At 34.2% G+C, this 27,938-nt stretch overlaps 1 protein-coding gene across 2 annotated transcripts; it reads left to right on the top strand.

The window, feature by feature from the left end:
* Window positions 1–182: 182 nt before the first annotated feature.
* LOC123317974 (E3 ubiquitin-protein ligase HACE1-like) lies at window positions 183–27,111 on the top strand. 2 transcript variants are annotated; one of them, XM_044904614.1, is made up of 3 exons: window positions 183–461; window positions 537–884; window positions 25,629–27,111. In XM_044904614.1, the coding sequence occupies exons 1-3, from the start codon at window positions 441–443 to the stop codon at window positions 26,838–26,840; spliced, it is 1,581 nt and encodes a 526-aa protein (XP_044760549.1). In that variant the 5' UTR covers window positions 183–440; the 3' UTR covers window positions 26,841–27,111. The 2 variants fall into 2 exon arrangements, with proteins under 2 accessions (XP_044760549.1, XP_044760550.1); XM_044904615.1 differs by lacking the exons at window positions 183–461; window positions 537–884 and adding an exon at window positions 13,755–13,884.
* The last annotated feature ends 827 nt before the right edge of the window (window positions 27,112–27,938 follow it).

Below are 27,938 nucleotides of genomic sequence, written 5' to 3'. Positions count from 1 at the left end.
ATTACTAACCGAAAAAGAAACGATATGTGTTTTGATCCACGTCCTGATAATGCTTGTAGCACTGTTCAATAGAAAGACCATATTAGGAACAGTGTGATAAACCATTGTTCTTCAAAGAACATAAGGTTTGGTATAAGTGGTGTGTTTGAAGTGGCTTCCATGCATGCAATATCCAACGACCATCATTACCTGAAATTACCTATCCTGAACCAATACATCCTGAATAGCATCACTGTGAATCACCCTACTTCCTACATGCACTATTAATACTCATTATCTATTTAAAATGGCTTCTGCGCTGAAGCTTGTGGGTTTTAATTCACACCGAAGGACAAACATTTGTGTGTTGGACATGAATGTTCGTTCTGGCTCTGGATGTTTCGATTAGCTTCTGAGATGTTTCTGGATAAACTCAGAAAGTTTGAACAAATACAATATTCATGTATTGTTCAAAGTCTCAGGTACCCATAGTATCTCGAACCAGGCTACACATTGATTATCATATGTTACTTTACTATTATGTTGTAACATTTTAGATTACTCCAGAAGAAGCCTGTTTAATAGAGCAGCAAACTAGAAAACAGGCACAAAATAAAATTTGGCATAGAGAACGAAGTCTGAGGATAACTAGTTCTCATGTTCACAATATCTGCAAATTCACAGAGAGAAGAGATCGAGTGAAATATGCTGAAGATATTTTGTGTCCCAAGCAATTCAAAAGTGAAGCAACAGAATGGGGAAATTCAAAAGAGAGCACAGCAATTGATTCGTACGAATCTATATCTCACAATAAAGTGGAACGTTGTGGATTCTTCATTTCCAATGAACATCCACATATTGGAGCTTCACCTGATGGATTAATTGGAAGCTTAACCATTTTGGAGGTAAAATGTCCTTATTCAATAAGAGATGAATTTATTGAGGTAGGTAACTATAAGCATATAAAATTTGGTGTATGATACAAGAGCTTAGGGAAAAACCTCAGTAAGGTTACGTCCGCATAGAAAGGCGGCTTGCTTAGCGACTAGAGCCCTACGAATATTTACGTAGAACCAGAAAAACATTTGGTCCACTTCTCAGTAAAGTTGAAGATAAATTAACTACCTTTTTAAGATAACTGGGGTACGTTCACAAACTTACTCCGAGAGTAGAGTATGAGTATGGCCATACTCAGAGGAACTAAAAGTACGTTTGTGAACGCTTCGAGTAATCAGAGCTTACTCAGAGTAAGTTTGTGAACGCAACCCTGTATTTTTATGCAGGTTATTATATGGATTAAAACCTGATGCAATTCATGCGAGCAGTGTGGCGAATTGTAGAGAAGTAAGGCTTCGTTCGTAGCCTTACTAAATGAAGAAAATTCATGTTCACAATATGTTTTTCCTGAAATTTGCCAGCATGAAGCACACAAATATAATTCTTCCTCCAAGTGTTACTAAAGTAGATGACAACTTATTACTGAGAATTTTGAAAGTTTTTCCTAAACCTTGTAGCTCGACATTTATACGTTCAGATGAAATTTTTTTAGACTTTCTGAGCTGATGTGCTTCAAACTGATTATTGCCTTTTGGCAGAAACTGCGGCATGTTATCCCTAACGTCCATATGAGAAACAAGATCCTGAATATTGAAACCACGATCCCCAAGAATTATGTCTCCTTTTTGAAGTAAGTCAATCAAACCACATTTTTCAAAGAGTTCTCTGTCACTAATAGATCCACCATATGCATCTGACACAAAGGTTACACATCCAGATCCTGATATTCCTACCAATACTTTTAATGTGTTGGCGGATTTGTAAGTGGAATAAGTAGCCTGTTGTGAGATTGGATTTTGCGGTTTTTCTATTTTTGTTTCTGTACAATCTATAATTATTGTACAGGTATTAGTAATCTTCCCAAACATCACATTCTTATCGATGGTTTCCTTTGGTACCTATAAATTCAGGTCCTTGAATTTGCAGTAGAGGTAATTAATCCATGTTATAAAGTATTTACAAACTGGAGTTTGACTTACTTCAAAATGGAACGATAATTCTATATTGCACATATTCCTTCGCAATTTAACTAGGGTTAGATGAAATTTATCACATGGTGCCAATGCATGTCTTCCCCGAGCTGGTTGTAATGATGGGTAGTATTTTAAATGGTTCACTTCATCTCCAAAAAGGTTGAATACAAACATAAAATGTTCATAATTTTCGATACCAGTGTAAAATTGTACGACATCAGGCTTCTCCTTAAGATTTTCTATCCGAAACATGTTTACGGAGCTTTTTCGGTTGCTCTCATGTTCTGACGAATACATACAATAAGTTGAGACCTCATTACATTTGCATAAACACTTTGTTGAATTTTCAACTTCTATCTCTTCACAAGTTTCTTCAAAAGTCTGGAAATAAATTTTTTATGGTTAGGTTAGGTTAGGTAGGATATCAAACAATGTAGCACGTGTATGAGTTTCAGCAGAGGTTTATGTAACGGGGTACCATACAATAAAAGAGTATCAACTTGTTGAGTTGATACTATATATATATATATATATATATATATATATATATATACATATATATATATATATATATATATATATATATATATATATATATATATATATATATATATATATATATATATATATATATATATATATATATATATATGAACCCGTAGTTCGTTGTTACCTCCGTTAAGTTCATTGGGCGACCTGACCTCCGGGTGAAGGAGTTTTTTAATTGGAATAATTTTTGCTTATATATGTAGAGGGGAAGGTAAATAACAGGGGTACCTAAAGAGGGGAAAAGATTTTCATTGAAAAATTTTTCTTTAAACGAATCAGACCTTACTACCTCCGCATATATTTCTTATTAGTAGTGCGCTCTCACCTCCCGCAACGTTGTCAGATTTCAGGAGGACAGAAAGTAGGGCAGCTTGAATTCTACTCATATACAGCTGCTCTTCCGATTCATTCACACATACTGAAACCTGTAAATAGTTCGAGAACGATACTGATATTAATAAACTTCATACGCTAATAATTGATTGATAAGGATTCGGAGTAAATGAATTTGGACAGAAATTATTATCTTTTCTTCATGAATATCAACAGTTTTGAATAAGTAGGCTATGTCTACGATACTTCGTCCGATAGGGGAGTTTAATACCGTATAGGTCCTAAAATGAATGATACATGACAATGAAATTTTTCGTTACATATGAGATTAATTCCAAAGACAATTTTACCGAATTTGTTCTGGTATGAAATAGTTATCTAAATTTTGGGCATTATATTCACGACATGAGGAACTCCATTGAAATGTTTTTCCCGAATGAATCAACAAAGATATACGTTTTACTTTCAGCTTCTATACTTCATTCACTTTCATTTTAGCACAGGATTGGCCATGGAAATTGAATACCTTTCACTCTGTATGGTACGAAAATGTTGGGTTAAGACGCTTGTCAAAACATTTTTGAGTTTTAAATAAATGCTACGTAGTCCGTTCTACGTGAGACTCTCAGTAATTACGTATTTCATCACAATGTCAAATCACTTCGGAAAATATTGCGTCGAAAATATGTAACGAACATAATTGACATTTATACAAACTGATTGAAGACATACCAAATCTATTTATTTACATGGAAAATAGAAGTAATCAGTAGCTTGAGGAGAGTTACTGTTGTTTATTTTCTTTGGCTGAAGGCTGAAGACGTTACATCAGTTGTAGAATTCAAAAAAATCAACCCGAGGATGAAATGCATTTGATGCAGTGTTAGCATTGAATTGAATACTCATAGGTGGTAGGGAATGGGTATCTCTTGAAGAAATGAACGGATAATTACGAGAATGTTGAATTCCTCAACAAAAATCATCTTGCGTGAATGGTAGTCAAAATAATTGAAAGAAGTTTGAAGCAACAGGAGCTTCACCTTCAAACAAAACAACTGCCTAGTATTCATGTCTGTTTATTTTCAGTACATTGATATAATAATTATAATTATACAGGGTGTGGCGTAATGAATGGATAATATGGAGCCTGCGGGTAGAGTACTCTATGGGGGTTCAAATAAATATATTTTACGTTTGGCAAAAGTGCCTTGGTTTTCGAGATATTGGGGATTTTCGATGAATCACCCCAAATAATAATAATAACTGGATATTGACATTTTTCATCATAGCGGTTCAAAAGAAACTCCTTGATTTAATGGCATTTCTTAATTGCTCGAGGAGTCTTTTGAAATTTTTCACTACACAGGGTGTTTCACAAGTAAACGGACAAACGAAAACCGTGAATAGAGGGCATTGAGCTCAGTTCAAAAACACCTCATATGTGTGTCTTAGACATTCCGTTTCCGATATAGAGAGGAGTTTATTCAAATTTCCCTAATTTTTGTTCGGCCATAACTCCAAATATTTTAGTTGGATTCGGCTAAAAATTCATTATCCGCTTAAACTTCTAAGTTTCAATAAAACAGAACATTAAAAGTTGACGAACACAGGACCGGACTCATTGAGGATATATTCAAATTTAAACTCATGCAAAACACTCTGTTTGTAGTTTTTCTCGTCATAATTTTGAATTTTTCAGGTATCTTCATTGATTTTCTCAAAATCAATGAAACTTTGGTATGCCTTTTCAGATTATTTCTAATGAATAATTGTTTGATCGTGAAATGTCTGGAAAAAACAGCGCTGCATATTGACTTTTACTTCACATTAATTAATGGGATGAATATGATCGCCAATCAACTGAGGAAATCTAAAAATGGAATTGGAAATGTTCAACTGAATTTTTTCGTTCTCAATATATGTCTTGCATTTGTTTTTGATATTTATAGCATATCTGGTTATTCAGATAAGTGATTAACAGTGATAATAAGCTTTATTATTGATAATAAACAAAAATAAAAAAACTACCCTATCATGATCATGAAAATAATAATTATAATTCGATATCTTCCGAATGAATCGCTTTTTATGGACAACGTGGAACTGAAGTAATGATTGGCACTTCGAATAAGTGTGATAAATGCACTTTCGAATTCTTTACTGATTCCGTTATAGTCATTATTGGATCTATGGAAATCTATGGATTGTTCTGGTCTTATTACAATTTGTTATTGAAACATTGATGATATTCATGCACCAGCAAAAGTATTTATCAGTATTTCAGGTCATTTTATTAGAAGGGTAGGACCACAATATTGGACTGCTAGATCTCCAGATCTGACACCCCGCGATTTCTTTCTTTGTTTTTATTCACACAACTAGTTGTCCATAGAAAAATAGATTCATTCTGAAGATCAAGTTTTAATTTTTAGTTTCAAGATTGCGTAGTTTTTCCACCCATATTTGGATATTATCAATTTTGAAACATTTTATCCTTGTGAAAGAGTATTTTGAAGACCGAATATGGTATAATTGTTGAACACATTCAACAGAATATTCTTTGAAAAAAAATCAATTATGGATTTCTAAATACATTTTCATGAAGTGCTCTATTCCTTAGAGGCGTCTGACCAAAACAATTATTTCTATAACATGATCAACAGGTGGGGCAACCCAAAAATCAATTCATTTTGAGACAATAATAATGCAGATAACGAAAAAGTTGAAATTATGATTAAAAAACTACATACACGGTGTTTTTATGAGTTTGAAGTTAAGTAAAGCCTCACTGAGCCCGGTCCAGATTTTTGTCGAATTTTAATGCTCTGTTTCAATGAAATTAACAACTCAAGGCTAATTATAAATTTTCAGTCGACTTGATCAGAATTTCAGGAGTTATAGCCAAACGGAAATTCGAGAAATTTCAAAAAACCCCGAAGAAACCTATATATAGGGTGCCCCAAAACTATTGAATCAAACGTCACACCACGATAGAGTAGATCAAATACTATCGAATGACACCAACATTAGTTGAGCGAAAATGTACCGTTTCAAAAAAAACCTAACCTAAAGTTGCCGATTTTCGAACTATTTTTTCAGTCACAAGGCCAATTTGTTATTAAGGATAGCGTTTTTCTCCCATATTATCACCCCTGTTTATTCTGAGTATTAAAAATCATGTAGAAAAAACAATTGTTTTAATTTACATTTACTTAGGTTATGGTTATCGATTAACTACTTGAAATAATTTCAATTAGGGGAGATGAAACAATAATATTACTTCAATATAATTTAAAATCGATATCCTTTTTCACAAACTGGCCCTGTTATTAAGAAAAATAGTTCGAAAATCGGCAACCTTATGTATTTTAATAAAATTCTGATTATTTTGGAAACGGTACATTTTCGTCGAACTAATGTTGGTGTCATTCGATAATATTTGGTTTACTCTATCGTGGTGTGACGTTTGATTCACTAGTTTTGGAACACCTTGTATATGGTATGATTCTGAACTCAGCTCAATGCCCTCTATTCACGGTTTTCATTTGTCTGTTTACTCGTGAAACACCCTGTATACTCCTTGTACTCTGAAAATTTTAAAACGAATGCCCTCACCGTCATATGAAAATTCAAATTCTTCTTGTTGTAAGAACCGTTCATCCTTTCACCCAACGCCGACCCTAGTTACATGGCCCGTTGAAAACGAAATCGGCATCTGTTTACTGCAAAACACGTGTTAATGCTGATACGAAGGGTTCAAACTTTTCTACCTGATTCGAGCTTTTTAGGAACGAATTGCTCAAGATGCCGAGTTCGAATAACATTTCGTTTTGCGTGTTATATTGGATAAAATTGAATTTATTGCATGGATGATTTCGAGAATTATTGATGTCCGGAATGATGAAAATTTTCAGATTTCATTGAAATTCTTGCGAAAATTATCTCGTATATTTTCAAGTTTAGATTTTAATTCATTCAGAACTCTGAAGTTCGGCAAATAATGATGTAAATGATATAGATAACAGTCAATCACATTTCCTTCAGCGCAGTTGTTGTTTTGAAGAAAAAGCAGTAGATTCTCGCAAAATCCGAAACTCTACATGTATAGCAGTTGTTCAGTTCGGGATTAAAGTTTATCCTAGATTGATTTTGACATTTCAGTTCCGTTCTGTCAGATTATCTAGGATCATCTTAAATCTCTGCCTCATCCTGAACTGAACAACCGGGCCTTATAGTAATAGCAACGTAGCATTCATTAAGTCGGTATATTATTGGAATAATACTAATTTTTTATAGCGGAGAATAGTGGTTTTCAGCCTCGGTAGGTATTCACGAAATTCATTTTATTATGTTTTTTTGAGGTGAATCGGCCCGAAATCTTGGATCCCCCGACCTGCTAGTTTCGTATACTTCTATGACAATAGCATAATAACTCAAATTTCAACATTTTCACAGAAATTTTTGAATTTAAGGGAGAGACACATTGAAAAAATCGATAGCAATTTACCGCCTAAACTACGAGCTTGCCGAAGTTGAAACTGGAAACAATCTACTCAGTGCTTCATAATATGTATAGTTTTATGACTCAGTGTTTTTTAGAACCTGTGAAAAAAATTAAAAACTGTAAACTCGTCATCGCCTTCCAAAGGCTGTATCTTGGAAGGTCTGTCGATTTGGAAAATTTACAGGAAATACCCCCACTTATTTTCATTAAGGAATCATCTCCCTTATTCCTTCGCATTTGTTTACAGATATCCTGTATATAGCTATATTTTATCTATGTACCTTTTTATTTTAGATAGTAGAAGTTAATCAATCATCTGTATCTCAATCATATGTATCCGAGTATGTATCTATATTATTAACTTCATTTTGAAGATTCATTATATCTTGACAATAATATGGTTGCAATTTCAAAATATGTTGACTCGAGGCCTTCCAAAGACTTCAATATTGTTTATTTTTTCCCTTACACCCTGTATGATCTATCGAAAAATGCAAATCTGTTTTGGCGAATTCTTCATAAAATCTTACTTGTTTCGATATAATTGGTAATTTTCTTTATTATACATCACTGAAATATTTAAACCAGAGAGATGCTACAAGCTCTTAAAATTTTTGGGAAAATCCAATATTTAAACATAATCGATAATAAAAGAGATGTTTCTGAGCAAAGGATTCCTCAAAATCTTTGAGAAATCTGATTCAAGAAAAATATAAAGAGCGTTCCATTTGAAATAACACAATGTCAAACATTCGGTTTAGCCGACGTTGTTCATTTCTGTGATATTGTGAAATTTGTAGCATTTTTTTCTCCTGATTCTGAAATGAAAATTTTCGGATTGGCTCATTGTCCTTGAATATTCATCACCATTAACATCTGAATTTTCTTATCCAAAAAATGTTTCTCTCTGAACAGGTTATTTTATTATATGCAATGATACAATACTGATTATTCGTTATACTAATAGGTAGTATTATCTATATGGATCATTTCCATAGAGAGAAGAAATATCATTATGGACAAGACTCAAATCGATTCGTTTTCAGATAGGTAATGAAATAGTTCGCCAAATTCAGAATTATTAGTGTAAGCTTGAGATGAAAGAAGTTCAACGGATGCATAGATATACGCACGATGAAATATAAACAGTCATAATCCCATTCGAGAGAGCCAAGATTGGTTCTCTTCCACGTGATTCTTTCCCCTACAAAGGAATGCGATAAAAAATCGTTGAGATATGCCGCCTGGCTTGCAATAATGGAGGAGAAAACGCGCTGCGCCTCTCATTACTTAATTCCTCCGTATACTGATATTCCGCCTGTCTACATCTGCTTGCACAGTACAACGTTGCCATTTTCGGAGGTGCAAACGAGCAAAGAGTCCTTCAGAGTAATTCTCCGATATACAGCTCAGCACACTAGCGCCAGTGATATACACTCGAACTAAAAGATTGTTCAGTACATAAAGGGGGTGCGTTGTGACCTCAAAACGATTTTTTGATATGTTGGTCCCTGAAGCCTCCTGAATCTAACAAGCTAAAAAACAAGGCAAAACGTTGTCACCTCCGATTTCGGAGGTGACATCGATATATATGAGGTGAGAGCGTTAAACGAGTTACTATTTTGGAGGTGGTATTAACACTTTATAACTATATATATATATATATCTATATATATATAGACCTGAGGTCAATAAACTCCTGGCCCTTGAGAGGAAACAGCTAAGTCTGATGACTAGGCAATAACTGGCAACCTGTTTAATAAATATTTTAAAAAAATTAGAAAGATTGGTTTCTCCCTATACCGCTGGTGCAGGAGCACCCATGTTCTGCGACATATCGACTAGGCACTGCTTTCGGTTTCAATTTAGGAGGAGAGGAAAAACCTTTAACAAGAGATTAGAAGACATGAAAATATGCAAAACTTGCTCAGTTTTAAAGGTTAGAGTGAACCAACTGTCTGAAGCAAGTATGAGCATGTAATATAGAAAGAAAAAAAAAATTACTTACGATTTTCTGTATTCGAATCTTTAGGTAAAACATAAATCGTCGGGTTCAAAATATTTTTTACAAACACGCGAATGTTTTGAAGGCGTATATTTGTCTCTGCGAATCGCTATTAACCACTGCCTTAAGACAGTTCTGTAGGAAACTTATGTCCGCCTTTTTTTTCCGAGCACAACGGGACTGCACAACATTGAGGCATACTTGATATTTCAAATTTGCACGCTATTAAATATTGAATATTCGTTCACACAATATTTAACTGGATCTAAAATTCAAAACAATAACAGATTACAAACTTTGTCGTCTTTGACAAGGACCTCACGCTACAGTGGCGCCAGCTGGTGAGAGTAAAAACGGTAGCCCACATTGTTTTATCATTTGAACTGTCGAGTGTCTATACAGATCTCAACAAAAAGGAGTATTTAAGAATATCGAAGAAGGTAATTTCTTCCATAATTAATGGAATTAACACAAAACTGGGCGGTTTGGAGAGTAGCATATCCTTTACTCTCCCTACTTTTTTAGATCCGAGATTTAAAAATATAGCTTTTTCCACTGATAGCGTTGGAAAAAGAGCCAAAAGAGCGGCAATTGAAGCTATCAAAGAGAAACTATACGAAAATAAAAACATAGAGGAGACTCAAACCGTTTCTGTCGAAAATTCGGAACAAAATTCTATATAGAGTAGTTTGGACAAAAAAATTGCCACTCTCCGACCATAGACCTTTAAAATTATAATAATAATATGTCTATGTCTCCGACCTATAGGAAACCTCCAATCAAAGGCCATCATTGAGGTTCAACGATATCACAAGAGCCTCCGATTCCGAGGAGATAGAATCCTCTTATTTGGTGGAAAAATAACGGCCATAACTTCCCAAATCTGAGTCAAATTGCGAGAGAAAAATTATTTATAGTGGCAACTTCTATTCCCTGCGAGAGACTCTTCTCTAAATCCGGAATAGTTTTATCTGATAGGAGGAATAAATTGACAAGTGACAAAGTAAAAAAAATATTATTCATAAATAGCAATAAAGAATAAAATTTTTCATATTGTTATTATTTTATTATTATATTTATTATTTATATATTGTTCCTTCGATTCCAGATTGTTTCTCATACTTTATTCCACTATAATAAAATATCAGTTTTCTTAGATGTATATCATTATAAATGTGATGTTTTTTATTTTTTCATCATTAAAATTTCCCTATTATTCGTTTTTCTTTATATTTCCCAAGTAATATGTTTTTCGTATCATCTTTAGCTTATCAATACAGGTATATATAGGAGAGCATTCTTATTTTTTTTTTATAGAACAAACTCATTTTGAAGCTGACCAAAGACCAAATGGGCTTCTTCTAAAAAAAGCTCATTCTGAAGCATTTTCACAATCCATATTTCGCACTAGTATCAATAATGCTCAAATCCCAGTGAAATTCAAATACCGATGGATATTTCATTTCATTTATTTTTAGATTTAATTTCGCTGAAAGATTCATGGCTGAAAATTAGGTACCATTACTACCATTGGATATTTTTTTAGCTTTTATTCTTCAAATGATGAGTTCAATTTGAGTCATCATAGATAAATAGAAACCAGAAAATTAGTATATTTCTTATAGAAGACCACTTTCCTACACTGAGGTTATCTATATTAATGTCTAATTATCTGATACATATTTATATTATATAAGATATGAAATGAGTTTCGGAATCTGTTCATATTTTTTCATACTCCTTCCTAATTCCTGTAAAAATGTAACTGAAAAATTGAGTAACGATAACGAAAACGAATAACGATGTAGACACTTTAGACACTAGAACTGACGAAGTCAGTTTGAAATTCACCAACATCGAGTTCCCGCCCCGGCAGGTAATAAATACCAAAGCCAAAAACTGAAGTTTTACTCGTTGCGACTGTGAAATGCGAATACCGGAATACCTTGTAGCGTAGCGTCGCCCCGTTCGCCCGTCGCGCCTCATAACTTTCGTTCCACGTTCCACCTCATCACCCGTCAAAGTCTGGTCAGAGTGGTCCTGTAAATCACATAACCAAAACAAAACGAGAAAAACTATTTTTCTATGTAAATCAATTTAAAACCAATTCATTTTTAACTATTGTAAGGTTCAACAGAACCATGTTCCTTCCAAACAACAGTGTGAGCATATACATGCAGGAACTGTTTGTACTTTCTCCACCAAATGGAAAGGCAAATTTGTAACTAGCCTATCTAACAACTCTGTACATAATTCTCTAAATAAATACTTTTTGACTTTTTTTGGTCAGAGTGGTCGGTAACTATCGTTACTTTGGAACCGGTTACTTTACGTTTACGTGCGACAATGTTACTCTAAAATACCGTTCCAAAATCGCGGTATTGAAATACCGCGCTCACTCAGAATTTTATGCATTCAGTTGTTGGATCCTGATGTTATCAAATTGAACTTCTATTTTTCGGTCGTTACAGCTATTCAGTCTGAAATATATGCACTCAGTTTTATCAACATTCACGATTAAGGCATTGCGCTTGCACCAGTCAATAAACATCTGCAAAAAACCTCTCAAGAGGTTTACGAGCTCCTCGAAGGACTGCGCCAAGACCACCATCGATGTATCATCAGCAAAGATCGTCAATATTTTTGAAACTATACTCCTGGGTAGGTCATTTATGAACAAAATAAAGATGAGAGGTCCCAACACGGATCCCTGAGGAACCCACCCCACCCAGGAAGTACACATCTGTGGATCTTTTGAACAGAGTTGTATTCAGCAAAAGTACTCAATTTTCAAACTTCACAGATAATTTTCAATTTTTGAACATCAAATTACACGAAAACTGCGCAGTATATGAGAAAATATGAGGAATACTTTTATTATATAAAACGTTCAAATATTCATTAGATAGCGTCCAACTTAGCTTCAAGAGTTGTATTCTTTGAATTTTTGATATTTTGAGGGTACGAAATGCTTATAATGAGAAAATGGAAGACATGGGTGACATCTTGTGTTCGGAAAAGATTAATCGAATGAATGAAAACCTATATTCCAAAACACATTTCATTAGATAAAACCGTTTGTGAGATAGAACTGAACATTTTTATATGGTTATTCCACAGCCTGTATCTTTTGAACCAAGCCGATTCGGAAAATATGGCGAAAAAAAGTGTTTCTTTTGACCTCAAGAATCTACCTTTGAAATATTTGTACGATTCAAAGACTCACCCTGTAGATGATAATCGGCCTATTTTTTATGAGATCGACTCAAAAATCGACCGGTCGATCGCGATCGACAGTTTGAGTACCCCTGCTCTAGAGAGATCAAAGAAGAAGCCGGCGACGTGCTTGCCTGTATTGAGAGACACAAAATTGAGCAGTTCAGTGGTAGCCATCTGCGTCGAACGATCCTTAAGAAAAGCATGCTGACAAGTAGATATGATGTTGAATTTATCCAAAAATGAGAGCGTCCTTTCAGCTATGACTTTTTCGAAAAATTTTGAAAACACACTCAGCAGAGAGACGGGTCTATAATCTGCAATGTTCTCAATATCGCGTTTCTCATATATACGAGTAGATATGACCTTTGATAGCCTCAAAGTTGATCCTAAATTAACCTGACAGAAATAAACGAAAATGTCAAAATTAATCTAAGACCAACTTTAATTCCGAACTGAGCAACCGGGCCGTAGACTCCAATAATCACCCTGTGTCGGCATGTGTCGCGTTGATATCCATGTTTGCAGCAAACTTGTTGGAACCATCAGTCTGTAATAATATTCGAATATCGTTCTGAAAAATCGCCAAAGCGATTTTCACGAGACTTTTATTGTTGTAAAGAGGAATCTCCAAGGAAAGCTTTGGATAACTTTTTTCTTTTCAACTCCTCAACATTCCACCCCTTCTTGCAAAAGTTCGGTTAAAGAGAAAAAATTCTTCATAACTCAACAAATTATTAGGCCGAACAAATGCAGTGAAAGAGACATATTGAGTTTTCGGAAATAAATAAACATTCCGAGATTCATGATTCAGCTTCAAAAAGTTCAGTAATATACATTTATTTCTCACTTTTTCCTGTCTCAAATTTGAATAAAGAGGAGTTGTGTAGTAGCCTGAAATATCTATTTCAAAATAAAACATCTTCAACTTCAGCTTATGAAGGTAAGCTTGCTCAGGTATAATTCGAAATTTCATGGCCCATTCTTGAATGAGTCATAGTTAACAATTTGCATGAAATCCAAGGAACCGTAGTTCATTATTGTTCGGACGAAAAAGAAGAAGAAGAAAAAGAATCTTTAGAATTCTCACTACTGAACAGGAATGTGATGAGATTATTTGCGAAACGAGAAAGTTACACTGCTTAGTACAGGGTATTTGTGTTCTGTGTTAGTACATGTCTAAAGTTATTGGTGGTTTCAAAATGTTGTTTTTCAGTGTAGCACTCGTTGTTTTCACGTTTTTAATAGTTTTGGTTTCTGTCAATAAGGTAAATCCGAATAATTTTTTTTTCAATACTAACATATTAATACTAAATATGATAAACAGATAAACTGATTTAATTATTTATTTTCATATCGTTCTTCGGGTGAATTGATAATTTGTGAGAACATGTTGATATTCCGCAGCCTAATTCATTTTTATGAAATCTACTCATAGTTTTATTCGAGTAAATTTTTGCACGAAAGTATTCTAGATGTAATGAAATTAAAACCTTCATCAATATAAGGATTAATTTCTCAAAAGGAGTGAACTTTGTACATTTGAAATTCCCATTCTGTAGATGAGCATCGATTGTCTTTTACCGTTATGGTATATCAAATTTAACAAATGATTATTCTTTTCGCGTCCTCCAAGAAATGGTATATTTTGTTTTGAAATTCATGTTTTTTAACCGGTATTGTAAATTTCATCGAAAATTTCGATAATAGTTATTGTTGATCTTCTGCTTAATTTTTTTTTAAATTACGATTTCACTCCAATATCGATTCTTTAAACTCCTTTATATTCTAGTTTGGATTGATATAAAATTTTTTTTGCACAGTGTGACACAAAACAATCAAATCACTCTGTATAATGAGAAAGCATAAAATAGGTTTTTTGTTTGATGGAACTTCTCTTCCTTTGAACCATTTCACGAAAAATATGAATCAGAAATAGAAGTAGAAAATTTTCAATCCTCCAGTTCTACCACCGGATATTGAAGTAAATAGTACATAATATACGTATGTATATGTTACAGCTGAAGCATAAACTTGAGATTAGCCGGCTGAATTAAGGTTTTTATTCAAAGGCCGGCGTTAGGGAATTTCATGTTTCTCAAGATTGAATGAACTGTACCAGATAAATACTTAGATAATTTTTGATTGCTCAATATTTTTCGAGCCAATAATAGCTCATCTGCAGGAGCCGTATAAAAATAACTGAAGTTAAATCAAGAAAACATTCTATAGAAAGAGAACACAAATAATCAATGGACAGAAAAAAAACTATGTATAGAGAATAAAATCCACAAAAAGACAATACTACACTATTATATGACAGTGTAATATTTCATAAATCAATTTGATTCGAGAAAACAGAATCACGCAAATTGAACTTACAAAAGTTGATTGTAAGAAAATATTCCTTTGTTTGTGGAACGACTTGCTTTTGTTGTTACTCATTGTAACAAAATTGCTGATGTTATCTTTCTCGGTAGGGAAGTCAATATCGATTATCTCCAGTCAAATCCCTCATGTAAACATCTTCTTGATGACCCACTGAATTCTTTCGATTTGAAAGTTACTTTAATTATCAGCATTGATAATAAATTATTCTGGTATAAAATTACAGATTTCGCTTCGAATGTTGAAAGAAGTCTCCAAAATTATTATGGAAATGTTTTGTAATCTTCGTGTACGACTTCGGCTTTGTCTGGGACCACGTTCTTTTTTTATCCTGTTGTGAAAGAGGAACTTGTTAGCTTTGTGAATGACTTAAAAAATAAAAAAGTACTGGTATTGATGGGGTACCCGTGCCCATCTTAGATGATAATAATAATAATATAATAATGTTTTTTCAATTCCTACAATTATTGTGATACAACAATAGGAAATAAGACGATTAATCTCAATGATTACTTGTTACAAGGTTGCTGTGAGTTTAACTCTACAAGATTAAAAATATTCTGATAAATTGTATCGTTCAATGTTCAGCAAAAAATTTCATTATTTGTTTTTCAATATATTAAATTTTTTATCAAATGAAACTGTTTGGGTAACCCATTGTAAATCTTCATGCACATGTATTTTGTATTTATTTATTTGTTTATTTAATTATATACGGACTAGCCCTTTTACATATTTACAATGAACCTACAACAATATCAACCAGAAGAAATGAACAAAAATCAGTGAAAACTCTCAAGATTCCTAAAATAATTCTTCAGTTGAAAAATTGAAACATGAAAAAGATCTATCTCCACCGAACCAGCAGCCCGCAATGCTCTATCAAGAGGATTATTCATCAAATAATTGGTTCGGCAAAACTTTATGTTAAATTGTTCCCAAGTTCTGAGACTTCTCTGAGGAACGTTTAAATGTATCCTCTGTAGTAGATATGGGCAATCGATGTAATTGTGCAAAATCTTGTAAACCAGCATTATTTCAAAGTTATGACGTCTCGTTTCAAGGGATGTAAGGGATAATTCATCTCGAATGTCCTCATAATGAATAGTATCAGTGGCTAATCCCATTTGTATCCTATCCATTTCAAAAATTTATTCTGGACCCTTTCAATGGCTTGTATATGCACTACATAGTGAGGTGACCATATCACACATGAATATTCAACAATGCTTCTCACATGAGCTATGTACATTGTCTTAATAGAAGAGACATTAAAGTCCTGCATATGTCTTTTAATGAAGCCTAGTATTCTTAAAGCTTTTGATGATACGTAATTTATGTGCTCTATAAAACTCAAATTTGTATCTAGCAATACCCCAAGATCCCTCACTGTGCTAACCGACTTTAATATACACGCATTTACTGAATAATCAAACAAGACCACCGAATTAGACCGGGAAAATCGCATAGTCTGACACTTCTCCACATTAATTTCTAACTCATTTTGTACGCACCATTCCAAAACGTTTTCGACTTCTCTCTGAAGTAACAGGCAATCAGTTAGTGATCTTATAAGCCGAAACCGAGGGGTGAACCGGTCATGAAAATGTTGTACACCACAATTCAGACAATTCACGCAATTCCTATAATAGCATATAAAACAATTCAGACAATTCAACAATTCACACAATTCATGAAAATTCATGGCAATTCACGGCAATTCACGGACAATTCAATACAATTCATGGCAATTCAATACAATTCATGACAATTCAATACAATTCATGACAATTCAATACAATTCAGGACAATTCAATACAATTCATAGTTATGTATTTTTTTTTTGAATATATATTTTGGGAATTTTCTTCACATCACACTATGAGAGGTCTGAAACCACTCAATAATATGTGTTATAGATATAGCCAGATAGTAGTTAAGGCTAACTGAGGCTAGCTTACAGAAATTGCTTCTATCCATGGATATCCTATACTTCATTGTTTGATGTACTATTAACCTCCCCTCATCAACATAGTTATATAGTTATATAGGCTGATTCAAACAACTTTGAAATTCAATTGAATAAAATGTTGTGAAAACGACCTAATATAGGATAAGAGCATTCCCTTCCATAACGACAATTTTGGATTTTTCCAAATTGAGGTATAAAATTGTATGATCCGAAAAAATACATTCAGGTAAATTTTTAAAATTCCCTCAGCAAATGGCTCTAGAGTTATTCTGTGCATAAAATCTTTTTGGTCAAAATGGGCAACCCTAATATTGAATACAACAGAGCGTACCCGTTCGTAACGACAATTTTTGTAGGTTTTTCCAAATTGAGTTATAAAATTTTATGAAGCGAAGAAATACTTCTAGGTGGAATCTTTTGAATCAGTACCTTCTATCAAACGCAAATTGATCCAGCAGTTGAAAAAAATGGTTACTGTGCAAGCTATTAATTTTAAATCATACATCAACATGTCGAGTTATTTTATGGAATTTTATGAAAGTATGTGAAGTACTACAAAATAATAACACAACTTACCAGGTTTCAGAAACATGGTGCGTTGAAATCAAGATTGTGTTCTCATGAAAGTTGTTCGTTCAATTTATATGGAATAACAAAGAGCTTACAGAATAACCATCAAGAGATTCGACACACGTGCTGAAATATCTATGTCTACTTTTTGAGTGCTGAAAACAATTATTAATATTATTAATTCATCTTCACTGATTAATCAACTAAAAATATATCCCTCTCCGAATTGCCCAATTCGGTAATCCTTAGTGTGTACCTACATATCTAGGAATTCATTCAACGCGAACCTTAATTATTACATTACTAAAGCTCTATTGATTACAAACATTAGACAAATAATTTTTATTTTAGACTTGGAGAGACATCTGCAAGCGAGTCTCCAAGTCTTAGATGAACCTCCGAATGATCTTTGTCAGGTTGAGAGGGAAGAAGCTGTGAATATATAATTGACATTATTGCAATCGATATACCGATATAGACCGACATTTCGAATTAACATCTTCTCAGAAATTATAAAAGTGTTAAAAATGAGGTTGAAATAACCAAAATTATATGATATGCATTGAAGAAAGAACGCCCGTTCTTAACAATGATTTTAATGGGTTATTCCCAACCATTGAACTAAAGAAAGAACTTTCTTTAGTTCAATGTTCCCAACAGAGTAATAAAACGGTTTCAACCAGGAAGGAATCGTTTCAGGTACCTGCTATTGAACGCAAAGAGATCGGGACCAATATTCACCAATATTGTTGGTGAATAGTCCCTGTACAGGTTAACAATGTGTTTTGATGACTGTTCATGATGTAAAATGTTATATCGAACCAATTTACTCTATTCTCAAGAATGCACATGTCTCGAGAAAATTTTAAATTTTTAACTTTGAATCCCTCCAGGCCCGTACGGGCTGCATGACAATGAGTTTTGATGATTTTCATTGGTATAAATCAAGGTATGAATAATATCCGATTGCACCATATCTCATTCTTTTTCCAAGAGAAACTCAAATCCTAAAACGAGCATTAATATCTTTTTCAGAACTGTAAGAATTGTATACTGAACAATACAGTTATCCTTAGAGCGCGGCGTTGACAGATTGTAACTGTGGATGAAAGAAACCTGGCTTCACACCCGTAGGAAATTATTGTGTATCAATAAGAAATAATGAAAAAATTTGATGTTGTATTATTCTTACCTGCTCAATCTTATATCACTTTAATTCAAATCACAAAATACAGAAATTAAACTCGGAGTTTGCACTATTGAGCCGGCATGCGACTATATACATGTCTACATGAATATGACTATATACATGTCCATATACATGTGCAAACCTCCCTTTCTGCGTCCTAATAGTTGGACAGGTTGGACACCTGTGAATTGCAAGACAGCGAATCGCCCAACAATTAGAAAATGCATTGCAATTCATAACAATTCCAGACAATTCATGAGAATTTTCGAACAATTCACGGAAATTAATAGTTCAGAACAATTCTTTATAATTTACGGCGGTGGGCAAGTTTCCTAAAACTCCAAAATCGAATTCAAATTATTTATGGAAACCCATTTCCATTAGTTATCCAACACGTAAGAGATTCGCTTCAAAATTCAGATATACACCCTTCGAAACTTAATAAACATTCGATTGTGTAAAAGCGTGTAACGTAGAATGCCATTACTATAGTCTAGTAATTTTTGTCCATTCGACACCAGTGAAACCGATTAAGAAAATATAGAATTCCATATCCACCGAAATATCCACATATTACAAAAAAAATTTCTGAATTCCTTAGAACATATCCATGTTCTATAAGAGAGCTCTTCTGAAATCACAATTTCCGACCGAATGCAATGTGTTGAAATTCTAAAAAAATAAATTTCGATATATGTATTTGAGTTATAAAAATTCTTAGATTTTGAAATTTAGAAAAATAGCCCATTCTCCACAATTCTCGACAATTCTCAACAATTCCTGACAATTCACACAATTCTTGGCAATTCACAACAATTCTTGACAATTCACCACAATTCCTGGCAATTCATGACAATTCTCAACAATTCTTGGCAATTCAATTCAATTCATGACAATTCCTGCAATTTGTACACCACAATTCACGACCGGTTCACCCCTCGGCCGAAACAGTTTCATGTCATCCGCAAACAGAAGAAAGTGACAAAATTTTATGACCGATTTTATGTCATTGATGAAGCACAAGAATAAAAGAGGCGACAAAGGTGATCCTTGCGGGACGCCAGAAATTACTTCAATACCTTCCGAAAAAACATCAGAAATCTTTACGAACTGTGTCAACCCAATTAAACGATCTGAAATCCACTCGATTAGGGGTGACCTGAAGCCCAAAGCTCTGAGCTTGGCAATGAGAAGCCAATGAGGTACCCTATCAAAAGCCTTGGCAAAGTCGGTGTAGACTACATCAACTTGTGCCTTCTCGACGAATGCTGACTGTATCAAGTCTATGAAACATACAACAAGCAAATTTGTTGTAACCGATCTACCGGCAATAAATCCGTGTTGCTCTTCAATAAAAATATGTTTGAGTATTGGTGTCATTTTATTAGTTATTAACGTATCTAAAATTTTCGGAATATAGGAGCTTTTTGTTACTGGTCTATAGTTCCCCACATCACCAGAATCACCTGACTTGAATACTGGAGTGATATAATTTAATTTCCAGAGGCTTGGATATTTTCCTGATTCAACTGACAAATTGAATAAAAAAACCAGGGGAACCGACAAAACATATCTGCACTTTTTAAGAAACAGTGCGGAAATCTTATCTGGTCCAGCATCATTTTTCTCTGGAAGTGTGCTGAGAATATCAAGAACTTCCGTTTCACAGAAATTACCAACCCTAACGTCGACTGTGTTATCGAAACATACAACCCGTGACATATCAGGTTTTGACATTTTATATATTTCAGAAAAGTATTTTCTAAAAAGATCTGCAATGCTCACATCATCGTTCGCCACCTCATGTCGCAATTACATAGATTTGGGAAAACCCTTCTGTGTTTTCCTATCATTAATAAATTTCCAGAAATATCTGGGGTTAGTGGAAATTTCAAGTTCAACCGATTCAACATATTTTCTATAACATCTATCAGTTTCCACCTTACACTGGCCTCTCAGTCTTGTGAACAAAAAATAATCGTCTAAACTTCTAGTTTGTTTATATCTTTTATGAAGGTGTTTTTTTTTCAGAAATCAATTTTTTCAGCTCGGTGGAAAACCAACATGGGAAAGTAAAAACTTTTTTAACATTTTCAGGGATATATAACTTGATAGCGTTCATAATGATTTCGTAGAATCCCTCGGTACAACTCTCGATATCCTTGTATGCCCGTAAGACTGACCAGTCAACTTCATCCAAATATGATATTAAACTCTCATAATCGCCATTTTTGAAATCATAAAAGGTGTGAACTGATTTTAAAACCTCCGGAGCTGTTTCACTAAAAAAAGAAAAATATAGTGCGGGATGATGTAAATCGCAAGGTAAAATATTATAATATCGTTTGACTCTTCTATTTTAATAGCTGATTGAGGTGCAAATATAAGATCCAAAGAAATATCGTTAGAGTTTTTTATGTGATTCATCTGAAATAGACCCAGAGAGGACATAGTTGAACTAAGGATCCCCTGGTTGGAAGATCCCCTACCAACCCCTAACATATCGAAGTCCCAAGTAGCCCCAGGCATGTTATAGTCCCCACAGCAGATAAATTGGCAAGAAGGATACTGCTCTAAAATACCCTCAAGATCCTCGCAATGTGTAGCATATTGAGATGCTGCTGAACTCGGTGGGATATATACATTAGTAAACAAAAAACATTTCGATGCAATACTAATCATTACAAATACCTGCTCAATATTAGAGCGGCCAAGAAATATTTGTCGAGAACAAATATGCCTCTTTACGGCAATCAAGACCCCACCACCTCCCTGTTTTTCACTATTAGTTTCGTCTCTATCTTTTCTATATATACAGTACTCGTCTAAACCAAGTTCGGCGTTATTAAAACTTGAATTTAACCACGTCTCCGTGAGCAGTATTACATCGAAATTAACATTTGATACTGACTTAGCAAATTTAACAATTTTTGTTCTTAAGCCTCTCACATTCTGGTAATAGCAATGGATCTTAAAACTACCTACTTGAACCTTATGAATAGATGATCTATGGGCCAGCTCCTCTTCGTTCCGTGTGAAATGGCCGTATAAGCGTTCCCTCCGGCCAATGTTCAGCTCCCAGCAATACCTCAAGGTCCAAATCTCTACTTCCCAACTTGAAAGATTTCTTGGCACGTTTTGATTTGAGATCAAAACACAGAATGCCCCTCACCGGCCATCTCTCGTTAGCATATGAGATTATGTTCTGAGCAGTAGTAGTATCATTAAGGCCTCCCACCCATATCCAATTTCTTCCCTTTGGTGCCGGTTGGATTAATGAACTGGGTTGAGAGGTACCTCTTCTGGTCGTTTCAACATTTTTCCTTTGAAACTTTGAGCTTTTATGAGGATCCTCCAGAGACATCCCCTGCTCGCTCGATGTAGTCTTCATTCCATTCTTCGATACGTGTTCAACCTTTAGAATTTTCTTTTTGGGTTTTGTTGGTCGCATTTCTCCTTCGACACGATTGGCTAATGAAGCTTTTTCTACTGGAACTTTTTCTATTACCATTGTTCTATGTTGACCTTCAGAAGATAATAGCCGAACCATGTCGACGTTACTTTCCTACAAAACACGGACCTCGGTCCGCAGCTCGGATATTTCATTTACCATTTTTTGTACTATCGATTCTGATGCCTTTGAAATTAATTTTCCCAAATCCGCAATGAGGGCTTGATTGTCGAGATCCCGTTGCGGCTCTGATAACTTGGAATCAACAATTGGAACACAAGAATCGCAGTAAAACCTCAGATTTCTCGCCTCTGACAATGCTTTTATCACAGGATCTTTAAAACGCAAACATTGCACATGCAATTGAGACGAGCATAATTCACATTTAATGAACTTATTATTTACGATGAAGTTGTCTTCACAGATTTGGCAACTCTGATCTCCTTTATTTGCCGACGACATGGTATGCAGGTGTGTGTGTCGCTTTAGATAACAAATAATAATTTCCTCTTATCTGAGTGATAATCAGCTGGCAGCTTATTCTTATTGTAATGATGGAAATCGATCTCGTTATAAAAAAGAATTGCATCAATTACCTGAACTATCTCAAAATTTTCGGGAAAAATTTGTATATCACTAGAATGTTGTGCACATATGAACTCTGTGAAATTTCAAATTTAAAAATCGCCTATTTGACCACGAAAAATCGAATCAGCGAGGAACGATAAAACATACGTGTGAACGATGTTTCGAAACGATATTGTTCTGTACTAGTGTCAAGTAGTATATGGTGATCATAATTGTTTCACAATTATGTGTCACGCTTTGAATGCTTCTTCCGATTGTTATAGCACTTATATCCTCAGCATAAATAGTAGTGTTAAAATTGATGTCGTGGTTATTTGTTTTTATCTCATCTGGTATGTCGTTAATATAGATAATGAAGGGCAGTGGACCCAATATGCTTCCTGTATGATATACATACAGATAAGTATGTGTGATTCTCAGTTGTTATAATTACCTTCTGTGCTCTATTTTTCAGGTAGTTCTCTATCAATTTCAATTGGTTGATGCGAATTCCACATTGTTCCAGCTTTTTGAGCAGTCTAGTGTGGTCTACACAGTCGAAAGCTTATGGCAAACAGTGCAGCTGGTTTATTTCCACAATATAGTCCATCAAGTATCATTTGCATCAGCTCGTACATTGCTGTTTCAGTACTTTTCCCATTTACAAAGCCGTCCTAATATCTTGAGAAGATCTTATGCTTCCTAAAAAACGAGATTAATCGATTTACTAATACTTTCTCGAAAAGTGTGGCTCAAAATGAGAGCACGCTCATTGGACGATAGTTATTTAAATCTTTTTTGGAACCTTTTTTGTATATAGGTTTCACCATTGCCATTTTGAGTGTCTCTGGGAAAATTCCTTCTGTAAATGCTTTATTCATTATGCTTGCTATTATGAGTGCAACTGGAGGTATAGTTCTTCTTGTTATACTCATCGGTATGACATCGTTGCCTCTAGAGGATTGGTTTTTATTTGTTTGATAGTTTTTACTATTTCTTCTGGAGTTACCTCAAAGATGAACAATGATTTCTCGACTGTCGTCATGTTAATGTTACTATCACCATTGGGGTATTTATTGTTGATGCTTGGAGCTACGTTGAGGAAATGTTTTATAAAAACGTTTGCCAGCTGTTTGGGATTAATTGATGATGAAGTGAGAGTTGAGGTATTATTTTTGTCTTTGCTGAATTCCTTGATAATTTTCCAGGTTGTTTTTGATTTATTATGAGATTTCTCGATTTTTGCTACATAATGCTTGTGTTTGAACTTGGAGATGGTTTCATCATATTCCTTCTCAACTTTCTTGTACTCTCTCAGTAGTTCTGATCGACTTAAGGAAGCTGTGTACAGAATGTCCAACTTCCTTTTAATACTCTGGATACTGGGATCAAATGCATATATTTTACGTGATATATTAATTTTTATTTCAACATAGGAAAAGTGCTTTTTGAATAGTTCAGAGTATATTTCTGAGAAGAAATTCCACATACCGTTGAAATATCCTTTTCGTCAAATTCAAATAATTCAAAATTCTCTTATGGTTTTCCATCCAATTCTGGAGAAAAAAAGTTTCTTGCAGAAAATTGTTACAGTCGATGTTTTTTTCGGAACAAATAGAAACTTACTCATTTTTAAATGATTTTACTAATCCACGAAAAAAAAAATTCTGTTTGCAAAAATCTGACAGTCTCCAAAATGACTCAAAAATTTTCTTCGATTCAACCACGCAAATATTTTTTCGATATTCCTCACGGCATTTGCATACGATGTTGTCGTCAAAAAATTTTGCTGGAATGATTTTTTTCGAACTGCTCTCGTAAGATTTTCCACTATTTCTGAGTATTCTTCTCCTAATTTTCTTCCCATTATCTTCATTTCGAGATCATTTACGACCAAGTTGATTCCGGTCTGAATATTCATGAGATTCTGAAGAATAATTCTTCGAGCGCTTTGAAAATTCAAAAGTTATGTTCCCTACCTTTGAGTGTGAATAGTTCAGTTTTCTGTTACTTATTTTTTGTTATGAGTTGCACAAGAGGCATATCATCCTCAGAATCGAAATATGCAACAATCATCTCAAAATGTAAAACTGCCTTGAATTTAATTTACCTTCTTTCTAATCTCAAATTAATATTCAACTCAATATTGATAATTTAAAAATATGATATGAATATCTTCAGTGTAATGAATTCACCTTATATATGGTAAAACCTAATGTGTATTGAAATTCATATCAATATTTCACTTAACCAATTTTTCTTAGTTTTACACTGTACACTGGACTCAAACTTATTCAACAGCAATTTGAATTGGACTTGATTCACTACGCCACTGAAAGTTATAACAATTTATTCACAGTAGAAACAGAAAATTTCCATCTAGTGGCAAACAGGATACGTATGGGCTTTTATGCCTCTTCATGAATTGTTTCAATATTCCAATTCGTAGTGTCTCGAGCAGTCCTCGGAAGTTAAAAGATGTAGTATACGTAGAAAATACTTGAAGTGACTAATGTTTTTGAAAAAAAAATATGTTGGTTATCTGGTGAGCATGGTATTTTTGACAGGTGATCAAATGCATAAATTTGTGATGAAAGCTACATATCAGAATTATTAACTATGTGAAACACTCTTAATTATGGAATGTCTGGGGCACTACGGTATACTAGCATTTGTGTAGAAATAAAATTTTGAAAAGTCAAACTGACGTGGGCGTTACTAAGGGCGACGGCCGCGAAATTGCATTTTGCGGACTGTTTAACTCCTGCGAAGTACATACTTTGCGTACACTTGTTCGATAAGTCTGTAATTTTAATTATTTCCATTTCATCAGTAATACTCATCCCCGATTAATTCGTTATTATTTTTTTCACAGAACGCCATACTCTATATGGTAGACGAATCGAGGAAAAAAGTGAATAAGAAAAAATACCAGGAAAGGATTAACTCAGCTTTCAGAGCTTCAATTTTTGCTGGACAAGAACAGACTATGTTGAAGTTATTGAAAAAGGGGGCGGATATGAAGTTGACAGATCGTACAGGCTATAACTGTCTCCACCACGTAGTGGTATGCGGACATTACAGACTGATAAAACACCTGGTGGAGTACGGAGCTGATTTAGAGCAAGAATGCCATTTGTACGGGTACAAACCAATTCATCTGTGTATTTATACAACAAACAAAGAAGAATGCTTAAAAGAACTATTGAAATATGGTGCTAAACCAGATGCCGTTGACCGTTTGAATAATACATTGTTACATTTAATGGTGAAGTTTAGGCCCCAAGAAGTAAGTTTTATTGAAACACTTCTGAATTACGGTTTGAATCCGAATGCCACAAACATAAAAGGAAACACCTGTCTCCATATTATTGCAGCCTCTCGCTCATGCCCTGCAAAAGTAGCCTTGTATCTGGCGAGAAAATTCTTGGAAAGAGGCGGTGATATCGATCATGTGAATAAATCCACTGGTGAGACATCCTTGCAAATTGCTTCCCGTAAAGGAAAAAAGTATTTGGTCGAACTTCTACTTCGCGAAGGGGCTGCTATGGACGTGAGGAGTCATATTGGATTTACAGCTTTCGAAGGATTGTTCCTTGGAAATCGTCCAATGACAGACATTATCACTATATTCATCAAGCACATCGCCCTCAAAAAACATTGTGGGGAAATGGTTGAAGACAGTGTTTTCCAGAGAATAGCATCCGATGTTAACCTCCAAATAATATACCGTGATTACGATGAAGATTTGAACCGTCTGAAATCCACAGAAATAATCGAAACACACTGGGTTACACTGTATCATATATTGTGCGGCAAGAAAAGTGAGGTCAACAATTACCTAAGTAGCGCTAGTGTCCGAGATAACATTTTCTCACAAGAAGTATCCACCGTTTACTGGAAAGAAATTCGGCACAAATTTTCGAAGACAATGAAAATGCTTAAGTTGCAAGAGCAGGCCTGTGAATTTTTAGATGCAGTTCTCGATGGCAGACTTCCCTCATTATGTGTACAGCATATATCGAAATATTTGTCCAAGAAAGATGTGGAGGCATTGGCCGCATCACTAATGAACAAATATAATTGAAATATAGTGGGAACAATCCTTCGTTGAAGCTGAAATATCCATATTATCTATTTTCAACCTCATATAGTCATAAACTCTCCAGGAAACCAACATGTACTAATAAAAAAACGCTAAGAGACAATGAGGTTTCGACTATCATTTGTGCGAGAAAGCAATATGGAAGCCACATATAGACAAAGTTAGGTGGATTGGGTCGAATAGGTTATTTCACTGTGTAAACAGTACTAACAGGATACCCTATTCAATAGTGGATTTTTGGAGATAGAGGACGATGCCGAAACATTTAAAACCGATGAAAGATGATATCAATTGGTAGATGGTGTGAAAATATTAGTTTCTGCAGTATGTAACCATATTTTTTGTTTTGAACAGTTGTACCCACATATTATCATTCTGTGAATAAATTGATTATTTTATCCAAATTTCCTTTTTTATTGACAATGAATTATCGAATCACATTTACTTATAATAGTTGTTAGTACAAAAAGTGAGTAAAATGAATTTCCTGAAACTTTTTAGGGTTGTCACTCCCAATCTCTGGAACAAAATCAATAAAAAAATTGAAATAAACGATTTGCTCCTACGTAAAATCTTTCACTAATTTGTCAGTAGCAAATCAACTAGAAAAAATTGTTGCCTGACAATGAACTGAAATTAAAGAACTTTGAAATTATAATTTTATATTGTAACGTTTCGGGGTCTATATCAGACTCCTTCATCAGATGAAAATAAATTTTCGAAAATCTTCTGAATTGTATCTTTTGTTTGACATTAATTGTTTATCCATGATTATGAGCGAGCCCGAAGGGCGTGTAGGTTTATTTCTTTGAATGAATGATCCTTTATAACTCAGGTTTTGTATACAAATTTTTTTTCTATTCTGATTAGGATACAAATAGTAACACTTTCCAGAGAGTTATCTAATTTATGAAATGTCATGAAAGGTGTCGCTACGATTGATTGGCTAGGGTATTATTCAATTCATAGCAGCAAGGGCAAGATGACGTTTATCTGTTCATATTCATGTTTTTTTATTCCACTTGTGAGTTATAAAAAAAATATTTCACTTAATGGGTAAACGTCAACTTCCTCTTGTCG

This window comes from Coccinella septempunctata, chromosome 7 (genome assembly GCF_907165205.1).
Source record: "Coccinella septempunctata chromosome 7, icCocSept1.1, whole genome shotgun sequence".
NCBI lineage: Eukaryota > Metazoa > Arthropoda > Insecta > Coleoptera > Coccinellidae > Coccinella > Coccinella septempunctata.
Note: the sequence above shows the minus strand (reverse complement) of the source record. Positions and strands in the feature narration are given on the sequence as shown.

Excerpts from the sequence above, each read along its gene's own strand:
- LOC123317974 (XM_044904614.1), top strand. The coding sequence starts at position 441 with ATGTATTGTTCAAAGTCTCAG. Across the intron at positions 462-536 it reads TGTATTGTTCAAAGTCTCAG|ATTACTCCAGAAGAAGCCTG; the intron begins GTACCCATAGTA and ends GTAACATTTTAG. Across the intron at positions 885-25,628 it reads GAAGCTTAACCATTTTGGAG|AACGCCATACTCTATATGGT; the intron begins GTAAAATGTCCT and ends TTTTTTTCACAG.